The 20,206-nt window shown below is 43.6% G+C and overlaps 1 protein-coding gene across 2 annotated transcripts in view; it reads left to right on the top strand.

The window, feature by feature from the left end:
• LOC137934124 (E3 ubiquitin-protein ligase BIG BROTHER-like) overlaps positions 1–20,206 on the top strand; it is a 53,729-nt gene that overhangs the window by 28,108 nt on the left and 5,415 nt on the right. For both annotated transcript variants that reach the window (XM_068778363.1, XM_068778362.1), the window contains exon 7: positions 9,230–9,338. In XM_068778363.1, coding sequence (XP_068634464.1) covers positions 9,230–9,338 — 109 coding nt within the window. The remainder of the gene's footprint in view (positions 1–9,229; positions 9,339–20,206) is intronic.

Here is a 20,206-nt window from a genome sequence, read left to right as displayed (position 1 = left end):
CACTAGGTGATACTTGAACTCATTATTTGCTTCTCTCCATAAGAAACGCTTCTTAATGATCTCAATACGGCGACTTCTGGAGGTAGAACAAGGCACAAACGAGAGAAAGTAATTTGGCAGTCTCACGATGCATGAGTTAATGAGAGTGATTGACCAACCTTTGACAGTAGCCGCCCTCGCTAGGTGGAAAGCCGCCTTTCAAGGCTCTCAATGATAGGAGCCCAAAGCCCCATACGAGGTCTACTATCAATCAAAGATAGCCCGAGATAGGGGGAGGGGAGGGTGACAACAATACATCCCAAAGAATCAGCCATGGTCTGAAGTAAACCAGGATCAATATGGTATCCCAGGATGGTGGTTTTGCTCCAATTAATCTTCTATCTAGAGGTGAGCTCAAAGAGGCCAAGGAGAGCCTTAATATTCATGACTAGCTCGAGGGTGCCCACGCCAAGACAAATGGTATCATCAGCAAATTGTAGCAAGGGGATGTTGAATTCCTCTTGGCTGGCAATCTCATTAAGCCACCCCACTCTTTTTGCTGAATAGACCAGGAGGACAAGTATTCAGTAATGAAGTGAAGGAGGGATAGGGTATCACCCTACCTGATGCATCTAGAACCTTTGAAGTACCCACATTGGTGCTGTTGAGGAGGAGAGAATAAGAGGCAAATGAAATACAACTACGTATTCAGAACCTTCATCTCGCTCGAAATCCCATGCGCTCCATACTATCGTCTAGGAGAGCCCAGTTAATCGGTCAAAAGCCTTCTCAAGATCAACTTTAAGCACGAATCAAGGGAGTCCAGATCTCTGGAAGTGACAAGAATCTCATGGGTGGCCATAGATGAGTCCAGGATGTCACGCCCACAGATAAAGGCATACTGTCCAAGGTGAGTGACCACAGGGAGGATGGTCATGAGCCTATGAGCGAGGAGCTGGGCAATAATCTTGTATGAGGTTGAAACCAAGCTGATGGGTTGGAAGTCCCTTGGAAGCTTAACAATAGCCATTTTGGGAATGAGATCAATGAGAGAGCTCCAACCATCATAATTTGTTCCTCCCAATTCAGACCACCAGCCAACAATAAGACTATCAAAATTCTTTTTAATCAGCCAGGAATTTTCAAACCGGAAGGGAGCAGGCCCTCACTTGCTAAACTTGGTATTGAGTTGGATGGGCCAATGGTCCTATCCAACACGATTGAGAACCATCCCGATTTCATTTTCTTACAATCTCAACCAATCCCCTATAGCAAGAAAGCGGTCCAGTTTGGAGAGAATTGGTGGCTACCAAGTGTAGGTTTTATTGGAAAAGTTGATCTCCTCGAGCTCACAACTCCCAATAAAATCAATAAAATTGCGCTTTGAGGAGGTGATATGGTGGACATGGTGGGATTTTTCATTGCAGAATTTGATTGCATTAAAGTTGCTAGCAAGTAGCCTAGGGAGCTGCCAACCTTGAGTAAGATTAAACAACTCATCCCAAAACATGCTTCTCTCACGGTATTGTGTAGGCCCATTTACATTGGCAAGCTCCCAAGTAGATCCTGACATTGTGTCTTGAAGTTTGAGCCCAATAGAATAAGAGCCAGTAGTACAGTAGCTAAATGAGGCAGGAGGTTGGTTGGGTGGGGGGAAGGAGCCAACTCGCATTCAACATGAGTAGTAACTTGCGGGTGCCAGGTAATAAAAGAGGGCTCTGTATTGGTCAGATGTGGGTGGGACTGATTTATGGCAGGTTGACACGTCAATGTTATGTTGGGCGGGTGGATGGGGGGTAGATGAAGGGAATTAAGGGTGTTGTGGGGGCCTGACGAACTGTAATAGTCAGTAGCTCGGTAAATGAAAGTGAAAGAGGGCCAGGGTGGTTTCCACATGCAGTGGATTTGGGCACGTTGCATGGGGGGTAGGCAATGCAGGTCACATGAAGGCGGGATGCTAGAAGTCAGGGCTGGTAGCTGTGCCTAGCAGAAGTGAGAGGTTACAGGGTGGTAGTGTTAGGAATTAGACGCCCTAATTCCAAACTAACTAGAGCAATAATAATAATCGCAGAAGGAAGGAAAAACAAGCATGAAATCAAACACATGGTTTATACATGTTCGCCTCAAGGTGAGACTACGTCCTGTCTTCTGCCGCTGCTGTAATCTATTATAAAGATGAAATAATTTACAATAGAAATCACACACACTTACAAGTGTTTTCTCTAACCTCTCTCGGGCTACAACTCTAGCTCCTTGTGCCCCTCAATTAAAAAGAGAAAATTAGGGCAACCGTGATGCAAGAGTAAAATTCTCAAACTGTCCTTAATGAAACAACTGTTAATATATCGTGGACCGGGCGAGGGCTCCGCCCCCACACCCTTGGGAGAGGGGCTTCCCGCCCTCTCTCAACCCCCACGACAACCTTACCGCGAAGGTCGATCTGCGTAGGGCGTTGATTAGGCTCCACAACTTAACAGGTAGATGGACATTGACCTACTCTGGAGTTCAAATTTGAATGAAATAAAGGCAGTTTAGGGGCAGGAGGGGATGGGAGCAAGTCAGAGTCGCTAATGGTGACGTTGAAAAGTGGGTTGAGGCATGAGTTTGGGGTACCTTGGGGTTGACTAGGTGAGTCACTAGGAGGTGAGTGGGCCGAGTTGCGTCTTCTAGGCGTCCGGTGACTAGAGTCTGTCCAGGTGGGATGTCCAAACTCACCGAAATCGACTTTGATCCAGAAAAAGGAATAGTCGATAGTGATCTTCAGGAAAGCTTGTCCAATTTGGTGCTTGTCTGGGATGATAAATATTCTGGCAACATCAAGCCTGGTCCTCTTTTCAGTGTAGTCATCAAGTCAAATCAATTTGCCAGAGGTGCTAGCAATGTAGTCAAAGACAGAATCGTCCTAGAGTTTTAGTGGGAGTCCCCGGGTAAGCAGCCATTGCCCAAGCGCGTCGTTGGACAAGCTTGGTTCCTAGTTACAGATAGTGTCGATGACAGAGTCTCGGTTCAGTGATAGTTTGGTGGCGAGTAGCTGGTCACTTATAGAGTTGAATTGGATGAGCCATTGGCAAGGTCTCAGAAACGAGCTCGGGGGCTAGTAGTCCAGGCCAAGCTATTGGGAGAACCAGAAAGAGAGCAGTTCCATTAGAGCTTGGATTACTGACAATGGCAATGACTGCGAGGGCAAGCCTTTCCAAGTCGAGTTGGAGCAGAACGGGGAGTGATAGTGAGATGATTGGGTTGTTCAGTGTCGCATTGCTCATCAATGGTTGCGGTGGTATGTTTTGGAGGGGGTGGTGTAATCAAGGGAGGGGGGAAAGGGGGTGGTGGACAGGGAAACAAGTGCTGTCATTTGAGGTGGAGAGGCAAGTGTAGGCATGGGCAGGAGGGGAGGGAATGCAGCGGTTTCAGTGGTAGTGGGGGTGGGGGGATTCGAAAACTTCGCAGGCAGTGGGCGAAGTGGCTCCTACCAAAATTCGAACGGGTGATTTTGGGATGTTGATGTGTGCCATGGTAATGCATCCTTGACTCTGCACAATTCTGCATTCCATGTTGTTACAGGTCCCGAAAACAAGGAAGGTGAAGGCCAGCATCCCGGTCCAGAGCTCCTTTGTCCTCACAGTATCAGGGTGGCATTCCATGCTGGTGGCCTCAAATTCTTAGATGAAAGCCGCACAAGCTGCTGTGGGGACGGAGATGAGGATCTCTTGTCTCCGTTCCTTACAGTTACACGAACACAGGGATTGGAGCAGAAATCGCTTCTCGAAATGGTGAGGATTGTGCTACCGTATTCAAATTGGAGGTCATCAGGGGTTGTACTGGCTGGGATGACTTGGTTTCTGAATTGGTTTGATCTTGAGCAAATACTTGAGCTTCTCAAGAACACTGGACATCATTGTTTTTTTTTTTTTTTTTGTGAGAGGGACGTGGCACAATTCGAAGTTGCGACCTGACACACCTAATGTAAACAGAATATCACTAGACCAAACGGCCTTAGGTACTGGACAACATTGTTACTGCCCAACTGAGCTCCAACTGAAGAATAGAGAGATTTATCTGTTCTCTGTTATACCTGGCCATGAACTCGGTTTTTTCCTGGCATATTACATCATGCCAGTCTCCTATTGAGCGTTTGAACTCCTCCAATTAGGCGTCCTCTATTTACATCATGCATATATAGATAACTAGTTATTTAACTCGACAAGGTGTTGATCAAGTGCTGGGATAAGGTGGTTCTCATAGCTTACATCATGAAGCTTGAAACTAAGCTCCATGAATACCAGGAACACATGAGTCTTTTTCATGGGAAAGAAAAGAGTTGGCAGCTCATTTGCACATCACTGCGGAACATCTCCTTCTTGATGTACAAGAGGTACTAGAAAAATAGAGTGCCATAATTGAGAAAGAGGAGCAATTTTGGCTTGGAGCAACTCAACCAACATGTTGCTGTTTATGAAATCTGCTTTTCTAGAAACGTGCTTGTATCTATTAGTTGCTCCATCAACTTTACCGCCAAGTACTTTGATGTGAGACAAAAATCACTTCTCAAGGCTTCTTCAATATATATATATATATATATATATATTTTTTTTTTTTTTTTTGAAATGATGCTGATTTTTATTAAGGCAAAAGCTCAAGAGAGCATATTACAAAGGAGGGAAGCCTTCCTAAACAATGAGAGATTGCTGGGAAGTTCCGAATTTTACCAATTTATCAGCCAAAGAGTTAGCTGATCTAAGAATGAGATTCCAATTACAATGCGTAGAAGATACAATGTCAGCAATACTATCAGTGATGGGCCAGTGGTGCCAAGGGGGGAGGCTGTCTTTGGAACACCAACTAATAACCGTCTTCGAGTCGCCTTCAATGATTAACTTGCCATGGAGACGATCTCTGAAGATTTGAAGGCCGAACAACAGAGCACTAACTTTAGCAGTATTAGAATCGACAATGCCCATCGGACCAACATAAGAAAGAATAGGGTCTCTATTGTGACCTCTGAACACACCACCTGATCCTGTTGATCCTGGACATCCAATAACACTACCATCAAAATTCAGTTTATGCAGTTGCAAGGGGGAGGATCCCAGATAGCCATACTCTCGGAGCTCTGTTGGGGCCAGACATATGAGCGATCAAATTCCAATTTTCCCTAAGGGAAACCCCTGATAGAGTGGCAAAATCCTTCTTTGTATGAAGCCAGCTCAAGATGAGGCCAACAACATGAGAAGTCGTGTTGTCTGGAGTGCTAGTTTTGGAGTTGAATCTCTGGTTATTCCGCTTAAGCCAAATGTACCATGGAACATGCGCAAGACAGGCCGAAAGAATTAACTTGCCCAACCGAGGAAGGAGAATCCCTCAAACCATCTCAAAGGTGCCAAAGAGGTCCTAATGTAGCCCTAGTTGGAACCCGATTTTTTGAAAGATCTTCATCCAAACTTGCCACGAAAACCCACAGTGTAAGAGAACATGCTGGACTGTCTTTTCACACTCACCGCAAAGGGGACAAGAAAGATCGGGGGCAGTGAAGCCTTTTCTATGAAGGTTGTCTGAAGTAAGAATCTGTTCTCTGATGGTTGACCACACGAATAATTTGATTTTGCTTGGTGCTGAGAGTTTCCAAGCCAGATTCACCTTGTGCTCATGAGTACTGTAGTCTTGCTTTCCGATATGAGAGTAAGCCGAAGTGACAGTGAATCGGCCATTATTACTGGGCTTCCAAATCAGCTTATCAATTGAGTGCTCCCGAATAATAGTACTGCTGAGTTTGGTAAGGAGAGCAAAAACCCAACGATTCCTAATCATTTAATCCCCGATGGAATAGGAGACTCTACGAGTAATCACTCCATGAATCAGCCACAGAGCAAGAGAGGTCGCTTGCCACCCTATGCTGTCCCCCGGAAGTCCTTCGAGAGGGATCGGGGGCCACACCATTCGTCCGACCAGAAGAGAAGGGTCCTTCCATTGCCCGTGTGAAACGAGGCAGCATCTCTAAATACCGGAAGGAGCTTGAAAACTGATTTCCATATCGGGGATAGGAGGCGAGCAGCGCCGCCCTCTCCCCACCAGGCACCCAAAAACTGAAGGTAGAATTTCACCATATTCCTCCATAAAGTGTTATGCTTGTTGTTGAAATTCCAAATCCATTTGAGCATAAGAGCTTTGTTCATTTCTCTTATAGGCCGAATGCCCAATCCTCCCCTATTATGAGGCATGCAAATATCCTTCCAACTAACCATATGGTATTTGAAGGTATCTTCTGAACCTCTCCATAGAAATCGTTGATGGATGGCATCAATTTTGGAGCAAACGGAGGCCGTACAGTGCATGAATGATAACAAATAATCTGGCAGCCCCGCTAGAGAAGACTTGAGGAGACGCATGACATGGTCAAACATCTCCAAAACCCAATAATTGGCAAAAGAGTTTATCTATGGAGCCCATGGGAAGCAAGTTTGATCTCAGCCCAATTTCTCTTGCACAAGGCTTCAACTATGTATTTGGTGATTTTATGTTTGCTACACTTTGTGGAATCCTTATTACAAGGTAGCTCTTGATAAGTTGATATCTACCTTATTGGTCTAGTTCATGTGTTGTCATGCAGAGTCCATAATAAAATTATTTATTGGTTTTGAAGGGAGATGGCACAAGGCGATTTGGCCTGGGGTCTCCTCGCTAGTGTTGGCTTGCTTGTCTGCATTGGTTGCGTATCTTCTGCATCATCATCTCCAAGAATTATGTTTACCCCCCAGAAATTCCCTTGAGGTCATACTTGGTCCAACTTGTTTATTAAGTTCTTTTGGTTTTATTGTTACAATCTCCCCTATTTTTTTTCAACAAAGAAATGGTTCTTTATTGATTTTTTTTCTTTTATGAATAACATTTAGCTTGGTTCTTTATTGATTTGATAAACAAGTCCTTATTATTTTCTTTAGAAACTCAGTTTTGGTAGTAGAGTGTTGCATTTTCGCCTCCATCCATTTGAATTATGATGTGCTACTATCTTAGTTTTTCTATTGTATTTTTTCAATTTATCATATTTTATCACTTTGGAGCAATGCCTAGACCTACTACCTACAAAGTCTAGAAGTGCGTTTGCATCCGACATCCAACTTGAGTCATGTCTTTAATTCTTCACCCAAGATGTGATTTTTGTTTAAGCTACCCGTAAAAAGTAAGTAATATCTTTTTCATGCCTTTGAAGTTGAACAAATTTATAATTTTCAGACTATGACCATTTTTGACTGGTGTATGGAGTTTTATTGTACGACTAAGAGTTTTTTTTTTTCTCCTATATTTGTTTTGTCCAAGCTGGGTCTATATGCTTTTTTTATCCCCAGTTTGAGAGGGAGAAGTAGAAGGAGAGTTACAAAAAAAGAGGTATTTTATTTTATATGATCAAAACAATTATGGGGGAGAACAAAAGATGAAGATTTTTGCATCTATAAATTTTGTTTTAGCCAAAGAAGATTGAAGACCAAAAATCTTTTTCTTTGCAAGTTGAAGTTATAAACTCCAACTTGAAGCGGAGTGTTAAAGAGTAGGTATGGAAGAGTCTTACATGACTCTCACAGAAAGAAGTATCACAAAGTAATAATTAATATGGCAGAATATTACAGTCTCATGGGAGGAAGTTTCACAGAAGTGGGCCTCCATTAGGATCTATTTGGCACTTTTCAGATGGTGTTGGGGACTCACCTTCCTAAAATTGGCAAACTTTTGCTCTCTACTTGCCTTGCTTACATCCCTTGGTGTCTATGGCTCGAGAGAAATATTCGGAGATTCAATTCCAAGTTCAGCAATTTGGATAGTAGGGTCTCTTACACCGTGGGTATGGTTTCCAGCTGGCTCCACTTGCTCCTCAAGCTAGTGTCTCCCTTCGATGGAATTGGTGTCTTCTGGCCCATATGGCGCGTCCCCATAAGATTCTGATCATGGCAGAATGGAAGCTTCCCCCTAGTGATTGCATTAAGCTGAATTTCGACTGTAGTTTTTTGGGATGCCCCAAACCAGCCAGTGCGGAGGCTAGCTAAATTTCTTCCATTTCTTGTACTTGGAATCACTTTCCTAGGTCAGCCAATTCTGTGGCTGATAGGCTAGCTAAATTTGGAACCTCCCAACAATCTTTGATTGTTTTGGATGGTTCCCCCTCCTTGTAATCTTGCTCTTTTGAGCCTATTAGTATAGCTCAACACTATTTGAAAAAAAAAAAGATTTCGTTAAATTAGGCTTGTATTTGTGTTCATTTGTTATTATTCTAGGACTTATATTTAGAAGTTAGACTTTAGGTGTAACTAGGATGTGGGTAGTTTAATTGTAATCTATTTCTACTTATTTCCTCTTGTGAAGTTGGGTCCAAGGCCCATCCCAAAATAACTAGCCACCTTAGGAAACCTCTTTCCCAACTAATAAACTAAAGATTTTTGTACTCACTAATCCATGTGGGACTATTCCTTAACACTCCCCCTCACATGTAGAACCGTCTTTTGTGGCTCTAAAAGTGGATAATTTTAGGAGTAGGCAGTTTTAGGTGTAGGCCCTCTTTTGTGGCTCTACAAGTGGATAGTTTAGGTGTAGGCCCTCTTTTGTGACTCTACAAGTAGATGGTAAGTTGGGTCCAAGGCCCATCCCAAAATGACTAGCCACCTTAGGAAGCCTCTTTCCCAACTAATAAACTAAAGATCTTTGTACTCACTAATCCATGTGGGACTATTCCTTGACACCTCTATTATAAATGGAGGTTCTTTATACTAAGTTATTGCTCAAGTCAGTGAATTATTTTTTTATCCATAAATTCAAAAGTTAAGGACCCTTAACTCTACTAGGATACAACTATAAAACCTAATGCCCATAACTACTCAACTTAAAAACAACTAAACTTAAGTATCTGGACAAAAATACCCCTGCATGAGAACTAAGTCAGAATTTAGTAACTAAATTTACAAATATGCCCTTACCTCTCAATACCTCACGACGATTACAAAGAGGGATAACCCCTTTATTAGCTGAGAGGGACTTATAGAGACTTGTTGATGCTTATCCTTAGGCATGGATACTTGCAATCTCACGTATGTTCTTCTAAATAAAAGAAAGTTTTATGTATGAAGATTTAGGGAAGAGGCATTAAAGAAGCTGATGTTGGTTAAAAAAAAGAGGTGTAGTCACTCAATTTGAATCAAGACAGTGTTGTATGTTCTGCATAATTGATCTTTTTTCTCCTTTTTGTTTCCTTTGGCTGTGATCTATCCAGATGTGTGATCTGTTGTATGGTATACAAGAATGGAGACAAATTGATCACTTTGCCTTGTCAGCATCAGTATCATTCTAATTGCGTCTCTCGGTGGCTCAAAATCAATAAGGTGATATGTCATTATTTTTGTTTTTTTTGTTACAAATATAGTTACTTGTAGATTTCTTTATTTGGAACAATAACAAAGTACGTTTTGCTAAGTACTTGTGTTTGCATGCAAATGATATGCATTGAAAGCAAGGAGTATGATGTGGTATTAATAAAAGAGGCATTTACTGACAAGTAGTTACTGTAGATCACAAACGAGTCCTTGATGATTGCTAAACATAATTAACTAGAACTGCAAAATAAATAGTAAAAAAAAAAATTCACTAGAATTGTAGAATAATCTAGAAAATCTTGCAAGTATATTACTCTATTGTTTTTTTTGAAATGATATTGCTCTATTGTTAGCAACTCCCATTCATAATATTGTCTCCAATCATTTGAAATTATATGATCATATGCATTATGTATTGCAGCAAGTTAAAAATCTTCTTATACATCAAAGTCTGAATACTTTACTATGTACTATGGGTATTATTAAACTTTGGGACTCAAAAGGATCATTAGTCTGCTATATCACTTGATTTAAAGTTACATATTTGAGTGGGGAGAGAGCGTGAGAGAGGCGATTTGGTCGATTTCGGGCAAAAATCAAAGAGAAATTAACGTTACGCGTATCGTGCGCCGCTGAAACGCGTAACGTGCGCCATTAGCTTTGAATGTGCTAACGTGTGCCGCTTTTCGAAAATAAGCCGAGATCTTTCTCCAATCACCGTCCCCACGACCGGTGATCCAAACCCTCGACGGCAGATTTCCGGCAAGGATGCCAACTCCTTCTCCGACGACGATCGATGGAAAGGGGTTGACTTTCCGAGAAGACACAAAAATTCCGAACCAGAAAAACGTCAAGCCAGACGCTCGGAAACCTTGAATCTTCCCTTCGACAAGCCAACGGAACCTCCTATGGAAGATTTCGACGCCAGCTGGAAGACGATCTCCCGACAAAAGAAAAGGAACCCCCCTTTCCGTTTCAGCTACCGAAAAAACAGAGTTACAGTGAAGAAAGTTGCCCAGAGCTCCGAACAGGTGATTCGTATCTCCTTTGCCGTCGGATCGAAGATGTCCTTTATCTGTGCTCCGATGGAAGTCACTTCAAGCTTCGTCCTTTAGTTCCAACGAGTCACGAACGAAGCTAACCGAATCTGTGAACTTTGGACATGGGATTCGATTTTCTTTCTGTCGGTGAGCTCCTTTCGGGGACAAAGAGAGTGTCGTGTCGTTTATCGGCGTGGCTCAACAGTGCTCGCCAAGATCTATATTCCCGAGGCCACCAACTTGGGATTTGGCTGGAAGGAGTTTGAAGAAGCCATCCAGAGCCTCTCTCCTGTGCAGACTCCGGCAGGGGGAGGGCCCTAGATCTAGCGGCACCACCCGATCCACCCCCCCCCCCCCCCCCCCAACCCACCAGCCCTCCCTTCCTTCGAAATTTCCTAACCCAGCCATTCAGAACACCATGTTTCCTACACACCTTCCTTCAGAAAAATCCAAAACTATCCAAATCCCTCCCAACTTACTCCATAAAGGGCGACAATCTCTGACCCGCTCTATCCTAGTCCACACCTCCTCTAGTATCATCAAATCCAGCATCCTTCAGTGGCTGACTGGTGAGGTTCACCTGCCCTACACACCCAAAATTTCCTACCTCAACCCCCATTCCTGGCTTGTTCACTTTGAAACCCAGCAAGAGTCTTCTACGGCCCTTGCTCTCACACCCCACACCCCACACCCCCTTGGGCATCATTGGGATATCAGAGTGGCTCCCCTCGACTCCTTCTAGTCAATTTGGGCAATGGGCTACAGTCACTGGCGTCCCTGCGGAACTTTGGCACAATGAGGTCTTCACAAGCATTATCTCGAAGTTTGGTGACATAATCGCTCTGGACTCCCTTACTGAGCACTGGCATTGTCTTGATGAGGCCCGGATCCTCATCAATACTATTCATCCTTGTGAAGAATGCTACTTCCGATGCATTATGGTGGATAATGCTCGATTCTGGATTCGTATTGAGTTGGCAGATATGCAAGATTTCAGAAATGTGACCTCGAGTCCTACAACTAAATCCAGAGACTCTCTACAACTTGTTCACACATTGAGAGCAGCAACCCCGTCTCCCCAGAAGATGTGTCCTGAACCAGCTAGTACAGTTGGCGATGGCTCTGTTCCAACTGCCTCCTTGGTTGTCCCTCCCTCCGGTCTGCCATACCACTCACCCACCGGTCCATCTCAACCCACCACAGATATTATCTATTCCACCCCCCAGATACCTACAACTGTCATTCACCTTCCCACTTTACCCCCGAAATAATCACACCCCCACCTTCCCCCCCTATAACTCCATCCCACAATCCTCACACCCCTCAAACCACCACTCAAATAATGAACTCTCCCCCTTCACCACCTCTGAGATTTTCCTACCCCAAAATTCCTCCTCCTCCCCTTGCCACCTACCAGCGCCGGAATAGAGGTAATCCGAGACAACTTCTCCAGGATGGTCCCAGTGCTACTTCTAGATACCCTTGCAATCCAGAGATAGGGGACTTCATCCTTCCAAAGACTGGTGAAAGAGCTCAGAAGTATGTGGCTGCTCTTCAGATAGAACAACAAAAATTCGACCCAAAAACCTGGGCACAGATAGTGGAACTTGCCAAGGTGATGGGCACCGTCTACACGGAGCCCCTCAGGGAAGATAACCACCTGTCTGAGAAGTCCAAGAAGAAGACTAGTGATCAATGATCATTATCTCTTGGAATGTTCGAGGAATTGGATCCGTGCATCGCCGTGCCGCAATTCGGGACTTCCTTGCCTCTACTAAGGCAAATGTTGCTATTTTTCAAGAAACCAATGCGGCTTCTCTGCCCCTTGGATATATCCATGAGTTGTGGCCTCTCAAGGAGCCTGGATGGATTTCTGTGGATGCGATTGGATCGGCTGGCGGCATTCTGATTGTGTGGGACACTAATACCATTGAGGTGATCGATCGCTGTTGTGGCACTTACTCCCTCAGAATCAAATTGAGAGACAAAGGATCAGGGAACATTTGGTTCCTTGTGGGTGTGTATGGTCCTACTAGATACCATGAGAGATCTCTTCTGGGATAACCTTTTGAGGACTTGTCAGTGGTGACCCATTCCTTTGATGCTTGCGGGAGATTTCAATGTTACCCGCTTCTGCCACGAGAAATCCCCGCCCTCATGGAGAATCACTACCTTCATGAGGCTATTTGCAGACTTTATTGGCAGTTGGGATCTTGATGAGGTTACCCTATCTGGGAAGACCTTCACTTGGTCAAATGGTAAACAGGCTCCCGTCCTCTCCAAGTTTGACCGCTTCTTAGCCAACAACAACTGGCTTCAGTTATACAGCAATGCAACAGGCAAAGTCCTCAGTAGGATTGTTTTCGACCATTGGCCGATTATGGTAGATACCCACTTCGATAGTTGCCCCCCCCCCCCCCCTCTTCAGGTTCAACAATGCTTGGATGGCGAACCCCTCTTTTGACTCCTCTATCCAGTCCTTTTGGGAGAGGATGGTCGTGATGGGCCCGATCGGGTGGAATTTCCCAGCCAAGCTAAAGTTGTTGTTGCGATCATGGGCCTCTACGAGAAAGGTCTCTTCTTCAGCCGAGAGAGCCGTCGTCCTTTCTCAGATTTCCACTCTTGACTCTGAAGAGGAATCTAGAATCCTCTCTTCCTCAGAAGTAACTCAGAGATACGCCCTCCAAGGGCAAATGCAGTCCTTCGCTCATAGTGAGCTCGTGCATTGGAAGCAGCGTACAACATTTAAATGGCTCGTTGAGGGGGATGCCAATACTAAATTCTTCCATGCAGTCGCCTCTGCTCGGAGAAGAGCCAACCGCATCACCGCGTTCAGCGTCAATGATGAGAGTACCTCGGATCGATCCCTTATATTAGACTCACTGGTGAACTTTTTTGGAGAATTATACTCTGATGGCCAGCTAGTTCGCCCTTTCTTCGAAAGGGTTCATCTCCAGGCTATTCCTTCGGCTGCAGCTAGTCTCATTGAGCTCCCTTTCTCCAATAAAGAAATTGAAAAAGCAGTATTGGGTCTTCCTTTGGATCGTGCTCCGGTCCCAGATGGTTTCAATCGGGAATTCTATCGCCGATGCTGGCCCTTCATCAGAGACGATATTACCTGCATGATCCGCTTGTTCTATCAACATGGCATCAAATATAGGATCATCCGAGCTTCATTTATTGCCCTCATCCCTAAAAAAGAAGAGGCGGAAATTCCTTCCGACTTTCAGCCGATCAGCCTCACCACCAGTGCTCACAAGGTGCTTGCACGCCTCCTTGCCAATCGCCTTAGGGCGGTTCTCCCTATTGTCATCCATCATGGCCAAAGTGCTTTTATTAAGGGAAGAAATATACTAGACTCGGCCATGGCATGTCATGCGCTAATCCACCATTTTAAGGCTTTAAAGCTTCCCAGATTCATCCTAAAGCTTGATTTTGAGAAAGCCTTTGATAGAGTTAATTGGAAGCTTTTGGACACTCTCTTGGGGAAGATGGGATTCGGGAAAAAATGGCGCTTTTGGATTCAAAGTTGCATCTCATCTGCAAGCTACTCCGTTCTTCTTAACAGAACTACTTGCGGTTATTTTAAGGCATCCAGGGGAATCAGGCAGGGAGACCCTTTTCCCCTTTGCTCTTCAATGTGGTAGCGTAATACCTATCATCTTTGATCTCTTCAGCCAAAAACCTGGGTTGGCTCCTCCCCACGAAGGACTGTGCAGCCTTTGATGTGCCGATCCTTCAGTTTGCAGATGATATAATTTACTTTGGGGTTGATACTATGGATCAGATCCGAAAACTGCGTGTTGTATTGGGACTATTTGAACTGGCTTCTGGTCAGAACACTAACTGGAAGAAAATCACCCTCCTAGGCTATCATATTGACCCACCTGTGCTTCAGAGTGTGGTTGACTATTTGGAGTGCTCAGTGGAAAATTTGCCAGCTACATATCTTGGACTACCACTCTTTGACTCTCAGCCTTCAACAACGCTTTAGTTCCCCCCATTGAGAAATTTGAGAAGAGACTAGCTACTTGGAGGGGCAAGCTTTTATTTACTGTTGGGCGGCTCACTCTCCTCAAGTCTTGTTTGGCAGGACTGCCAAACTATTTATTATCATTCGTGCATTGTCCGGCCTCCGTTTGCAACAGGATTGACTCCATCCGTCGATGTTTTATCTAAAGGGGATCAGAGGACACCTTCAGATATCATTTGGTGAGTTGGAAGGATATTTGCATGCCCCGAAATCGGGGTGGTTTAGGCATTCGGCCTACGAAGGAGATGAACAATGCCCTTTTGCTCAAATGGATTTGAAACTTCAACATCAAGCATAATAGCCTATGGGGTGATATGGTCAGGTTCTATCTTCAATATTTGGGTGCCTGGTGGAGGGAGGATGGTGCTACTCGGCTCCTATCCCCGATATAGAAATCAATTCAAAAGCTCCTTTCATTATTCAGAGATGCAACTTCCTTTTACACAAGCAATGGAAGGAACCTCCTCTTTTGGTCGAATGAATGGTGCGGCCCCCACCCCCTCTCTGAGGATTTCCTGGGGCTCTCTAGGGTGGCAGGGGACCTCTTTTGCTCAGTGGCTGATTCTTGGAGAGATCGCTCACAGAGTCTTACGTTTCTTCGGGGATTAAATGATGAAGAAACTACGGCTTTTTGCTCTCTCCTCTCCAAACTCAGCAACACTACTATTCGTGAGCATGCAGTTGATAAACTGACATGGAAGTCCAGCATTAATGGCCGATTCACAGTTGCATCCACCTACTCTCACATTAGAAAACAAGATTACAGCATGCTTGAGAACAAGGCAAACCTGGCATGGAAGCTCTCAACGCCTAATAAAATCAAATTCTTCGTGTGGACGGCCATTAGGGAACAAATTCTCACCTCTAACAACCTCCATAAAAGAGGTTACACCGCCCCCGATCGCACTTGTCCCCTTTGTGGTGTGTGCAACGAGATAGTCCAGGATGTTCTCTTACATTGTGACTTTTCATGGCAAGTCTGGATGAAGATATTTCAGAAGATTGGTCTCCAAATGGGGCTACATCAGGACCTTTTTGGCACCTTTGAGATGGTTATGGGGATACACCTTCCTAAACTGGGCAAGATAGTTCTCTTGGCATGTCTTGCGCATGTCCCATGGTGTATATGGCTAGAGCGAAACAATCGGAGATTCAACTCCAAGGGTAGCAACCCGGATAATATAGCTTCTCAGGCACTGGGCCTTATCTCGAGCTGGCTACATTTTAGGAAGGAGTTTGCTTCTCTATCGGGCGTCTCCCTTCGAGAAAATTGGGGTTTGATAGCGCACATGGTGGGCTCATGTAGGAATCCGGTTATCGCCACTTGGGACCCTCCCCCTTACGATTGCATCAAACTCAATTTTGATGGCAGTGCTTTAGGCTGTCCTGGGGCCGGCTGGAGCAGGTGGTGTTTTAAGAGAGTAGTGGAGACCTTATTCTATCCTATGCAGGGCCGGTGGGTATTGCTGATTCAAATACTGCTGAAGTGAGTGCTCTTCTATTCGGCCTCCAAATCTTTAAAAAGCGGCTCCATGGCAAGCTGATTATCGAAGGTGCCTCAAAGACTGTATCAGCTGGTGTTCAAAAGAAAGCTCCCCTCCTTGGCGCCACTGGCTAATCACTGATTGTGTTGCTGACATTGTGTCATGCATTCATTGTAATTGGAACCTCGTTCCTAGATCAGCCAATTCATTGGTTGATAAATTGGCAAAATTCGGAACCTCCCAGCAATCTCTTATTGTTTGGGAAGGCTTCCCCCCGTGTAATCTGCTCGTTTTAGCTCTCATAATATAATTCAGAATCATTTTAAAAAAAAAAGTTACATATTTGAAAGTTTTCAAAAAATAAAATAAAATGTTTCATTCATGAAATTTAGATAAAATCACGTGTCCTTTTTGTATCTTTAAGGCAAGGACTAGCTGTCTTTGTAACTTTGTATGAACTGGTAGTTACGTATTACTATCAGCTTGACAAATACCATGTTAAACTAAAGGGGCTTTTAATGCTTTCTCTTCAATTTATTTATCATTAGACTGAAGAATATCTTTTTTTTTTATACGATGAGTATCTAAAAACATATGAATTCAAGTCTATCTTGTAAAAGAATTATGTTTATTGATTTATTAATAAAAATGCTATAAAAAAGTAAAAAAAGTTGCAAAGTGTCACACTGTCACCTCTTCAAGGATATTACTTATAGGCCTAATGCTTTGCTTTCCTTTATTCTTCTTCACCGAAATGTAGTCACACTGTCAAATTAAATTTTTATTAAGTGTAGTTTGCACTGCTGTGAATATACATCCTTCAAATATAGTTTACCAAACCATAGTACCACATTTTAAAAGTTTTTTCTTTTTTTTTTAATGAACTACTCTCTCATTTTATATAATAGAGTGAAAAAGTATCCCTACTAGACCTTCAAAGAACCTGCATACAATTCATAAATCCTAGATTAAATGCTCTTTTGATCATACAAAGGCTCTAGAGAGGTCCAAAATTTCCTTGGAGGTCTCATAGTTTATTACTTTTCTGAATTTCGACTCCATTCTATTGAGTAACCATATCATGAATTGATTGTCTTCTGCCTCCCAATTTTCAATCATCGGGTCAAGATGAATATCCGTCACGTATTTTGTTTTTCGCTTACCCTTTTGATAAATCTGGACAAATTTTGACCAACCTAGATAATTCTTCCCATTCAGCTTCTCTATAGTGATCACAATAGTATCTTTACCTTATGAGTTATGAACAACTCCTTGGCTGGTGTAATAATTTCATCTGAATCAGTCATTGTCTACCATGACAAAAGACACCAGGAATCCAACAACTATCAACCAGCACCAAAGGCACACAAAAAACACTATATTCAGCTTGTGCATACGAGGCGCGGACCATAATGAATGCAATTAAGGGAACAAAAAAACAATCTGAACTACTATCTCTCCATTATCCACTTAAGAAGTGTAAATCAACATAAATCAGCAAGGAATGCCAAACATAGATGACATCAGCATACAGACTGATAATGTAGGCAGCAGCCATAGGTCTGAGGACTTGCGCAAATTAGGATTGAGGAAAACCAAGATAACAACCCTCTAGGGGCAAAAAAAAAAAAAAAAGGAAAAATCTGGCTGTGAACTTCAATCAGCAGAGAACCTTGAAATTTCACTCTCTTAGAGTAGTCGCAGACTTAGAAAAAAGAAGGAAGACAGAACTCATAACAACTGGATCAACATTTTGATACCATATGGAAAGTAACAATTAAGAAGAAGAGAAAAGAAGAAGGTGGCAGAAGAGAAAGAGAAGAAGAATGCGTAAGTAGTCTTGGGGGTCTCGGCATTCGGCATTCGGCATTCAAAAGACATGAACCGTGTTCTCTTGTTCAAATGGTTCTTAAAGTTCAATACTTGCTCAAACAGTTTGTGGAGGCCCATGGTCGCCTCTAAGCTTCATTGGCAGGGTGAATGGTGGCTCAATGGAGGTAGCCCGTCACAAGTAGTCAACTATTTGGAGATCTCTCATTCCTCTCCTTCTTGTATTTGAGTTGGCAATGCGCTTCTTCATAGGAAATGACAGCAGAATTCAATTCTGGAATGATTGGTGGTGTGGAGAAAAACCAATCAAGGATGCTTTCAACACTCTCTTCCCTATCACCCTCTGCTAGGACGTGCTTATTGCTGAAGCCCGGGGCTCCAATGCCTGAAACCTCCATCTCAGGCTGTGGTCCTAATGATAATGAAACTGCTGATTTGTGCTGCCTCATGTCCAACCTTGAATCTATCAAAGATCGGATCATACCTGCCCAATAAGTTGATCTGGCTTCCCGTGGACAATGGATGTTTTTCGGTCTCTTCAGCTTTCTCCCTCTTTGGAGGATGGTCCCCCAGCACTACTGATCATGATGTGGCTATTGCGAAGAAGCTGTCTGCCCCCAATAAAATCAGATTCTTCATTTGAATTGCCATCCTGAACAAAATCCTCACTGTCGATAATATTCACAGGTGGGGCAATTGTAGCCCATGCAGCCTTTGCCCCTTCTGCAATGCTGATGATGAATCCGTTGATCACCTCCTCCTCCACTATGCATACTCCTGGAGAGTTTGGATTACTATCTTTCAGCACTTCAGCATCCATGTCGATCTCCACGGTGATGTCATTGGAACCTTTCAACTCGCTTTGGGGATCTCCCTCCCTGAAATTGGGAAGCTCCTCATCTTTGCCTCGCCCACGTCCTTTGGTGCCTTTGGCTTGAAAGACACAACTGCCGGTTCAACTACAAATCTGGTAGTGTGGATGACACTGTCAACAGAATCATCGGCCTGTCTCTTCTTGGCTCCACACCAAGGAGTTCTCTACCCTCACGGATGTCCCCCTCTAAATCAATTGGGGTGTTCTCACTCAAATGTCAGCTCTCCCATCCTCGTGGTCATCAAGTTCAATTTTGATAGTAGCGCTCTTGGCTGCCTCGTCGTGGCTGGATTTCTTGGCATTTTTCGGCACTCTACTAGGTCAGCTCTCATTACCTACTCGGGCCCTATGGGAATTGTTGACTCTATATTGGCTGAAGTTTTTGGCCTCCTCCAAGGGCTTATCATTTTCAGAGACCATCTTTCTGGCCCTTTACTCATCAAAGGAGATTGTAAAGTGGTCATTGGTTGGTGCTGTAGCTCAGCATCACCTCCTTGGAGGCACTGGCCAAACCTGTGTTCTATTTTTGACATTATATCTGTAATCTCTTGCTTTTGGGTTCATGTGCCTCAATCTGCACTCTTTTGCTGATAAGCTAGCTAGGACTGAGGCCTCACTCTAATCTCTCATTGTTAAGGGAGGAACCCCCTAATCTTGTTCTTCTTTTGTTGCTCTTAATAAATTCTCGTACCATTTAAAAAAACAAAGAGATTAAGATTAAGATTTGGAGGGGGAAGAAGAGAAGAGGACATAGTAGAAGAGAACCAGTCTTTGCATTGCTCCCAAATTTTCCCTTTAGGTTTCTAGTTCTAATTTATATGACAAAAATACCCTTAATTAAGATAATGTGATCTAAACCTATCTCAAGACACTAATTCTAACTATGCCACCATTCTCGACAAGGATGACTTCAACTTTGCTGAATGTAGTTTAAATGTTTTTCCATTTTCCAAATGTTCTAGACAAGTTTGAGAAAAAAGGTTAAAAAAGATCAGATATCAGCTTATTATTTTGCCCTTTATTTCCAAAGTTTAGTGAACTAGCTCCACGTTTTTCCCTAGAGTGCGAACTTCTCAGTCACATGTATGAGTTTATTTTGCTATAGACATCATCAACAAAGCCTAATCTCATGGTTGGAAGATGGGCCCGAGCCCACACGACCAAGGAAGACCCACATATCCAAGTGTGTTGGAAGATGGGCTCGAGCCCACAAGGCCAAGGAAAGGCCCACACATCCAAGAGATGTGGAAGATGTTAAGTTGTGGAGCCTAATCAACGCCCTACATTGAGTTGGTACGCGGTCCACTATATATTAACTGTTGTTTCATTAAGTGCAGTTTGGGAATTTTACTCTTGCATCGTGGTTGCCCTAATTTTCTCTTTATAATTGAGGGGCGTTGTTATTAGGGTTTTATCATCATCGAGGAGTTGGAATTGCAGCCCAAGAGATGTTAGAGAAAACACCTGTATGACAGCGGTTAGCCAATGCAACCCAACAGACCGATCTGTTAGGTGCGGAAAGCTATCGCCTACAATAGTGGATGGAACCACTCTGACACCCACCCCACCCATTTTTGACCGCTTGACCGCTTCTCACGGGATTCGAACGCTGGACG

This window comes from Aristolochia californica, unplaced genomic scaffold (assembly GCF_029961685.1).
Source record: "Aristolochia californica isolate CCGP_79_NKW_82.1479 unplaced genomic scaffold, dmAriCali1.0.hap1 SCAF_6, whole genome shotgun sequence".
Classification (NCBI taxonomy): Eukaryota; Viridiplantae; Streptophyta; class Magnoliopsida; order Piperales; family Aristolochiaceae; genus Aristolochia; species Aristolochia californica.
This window is presented reverse-complemented; position numbering and strand designations above follow the sequence as displayed.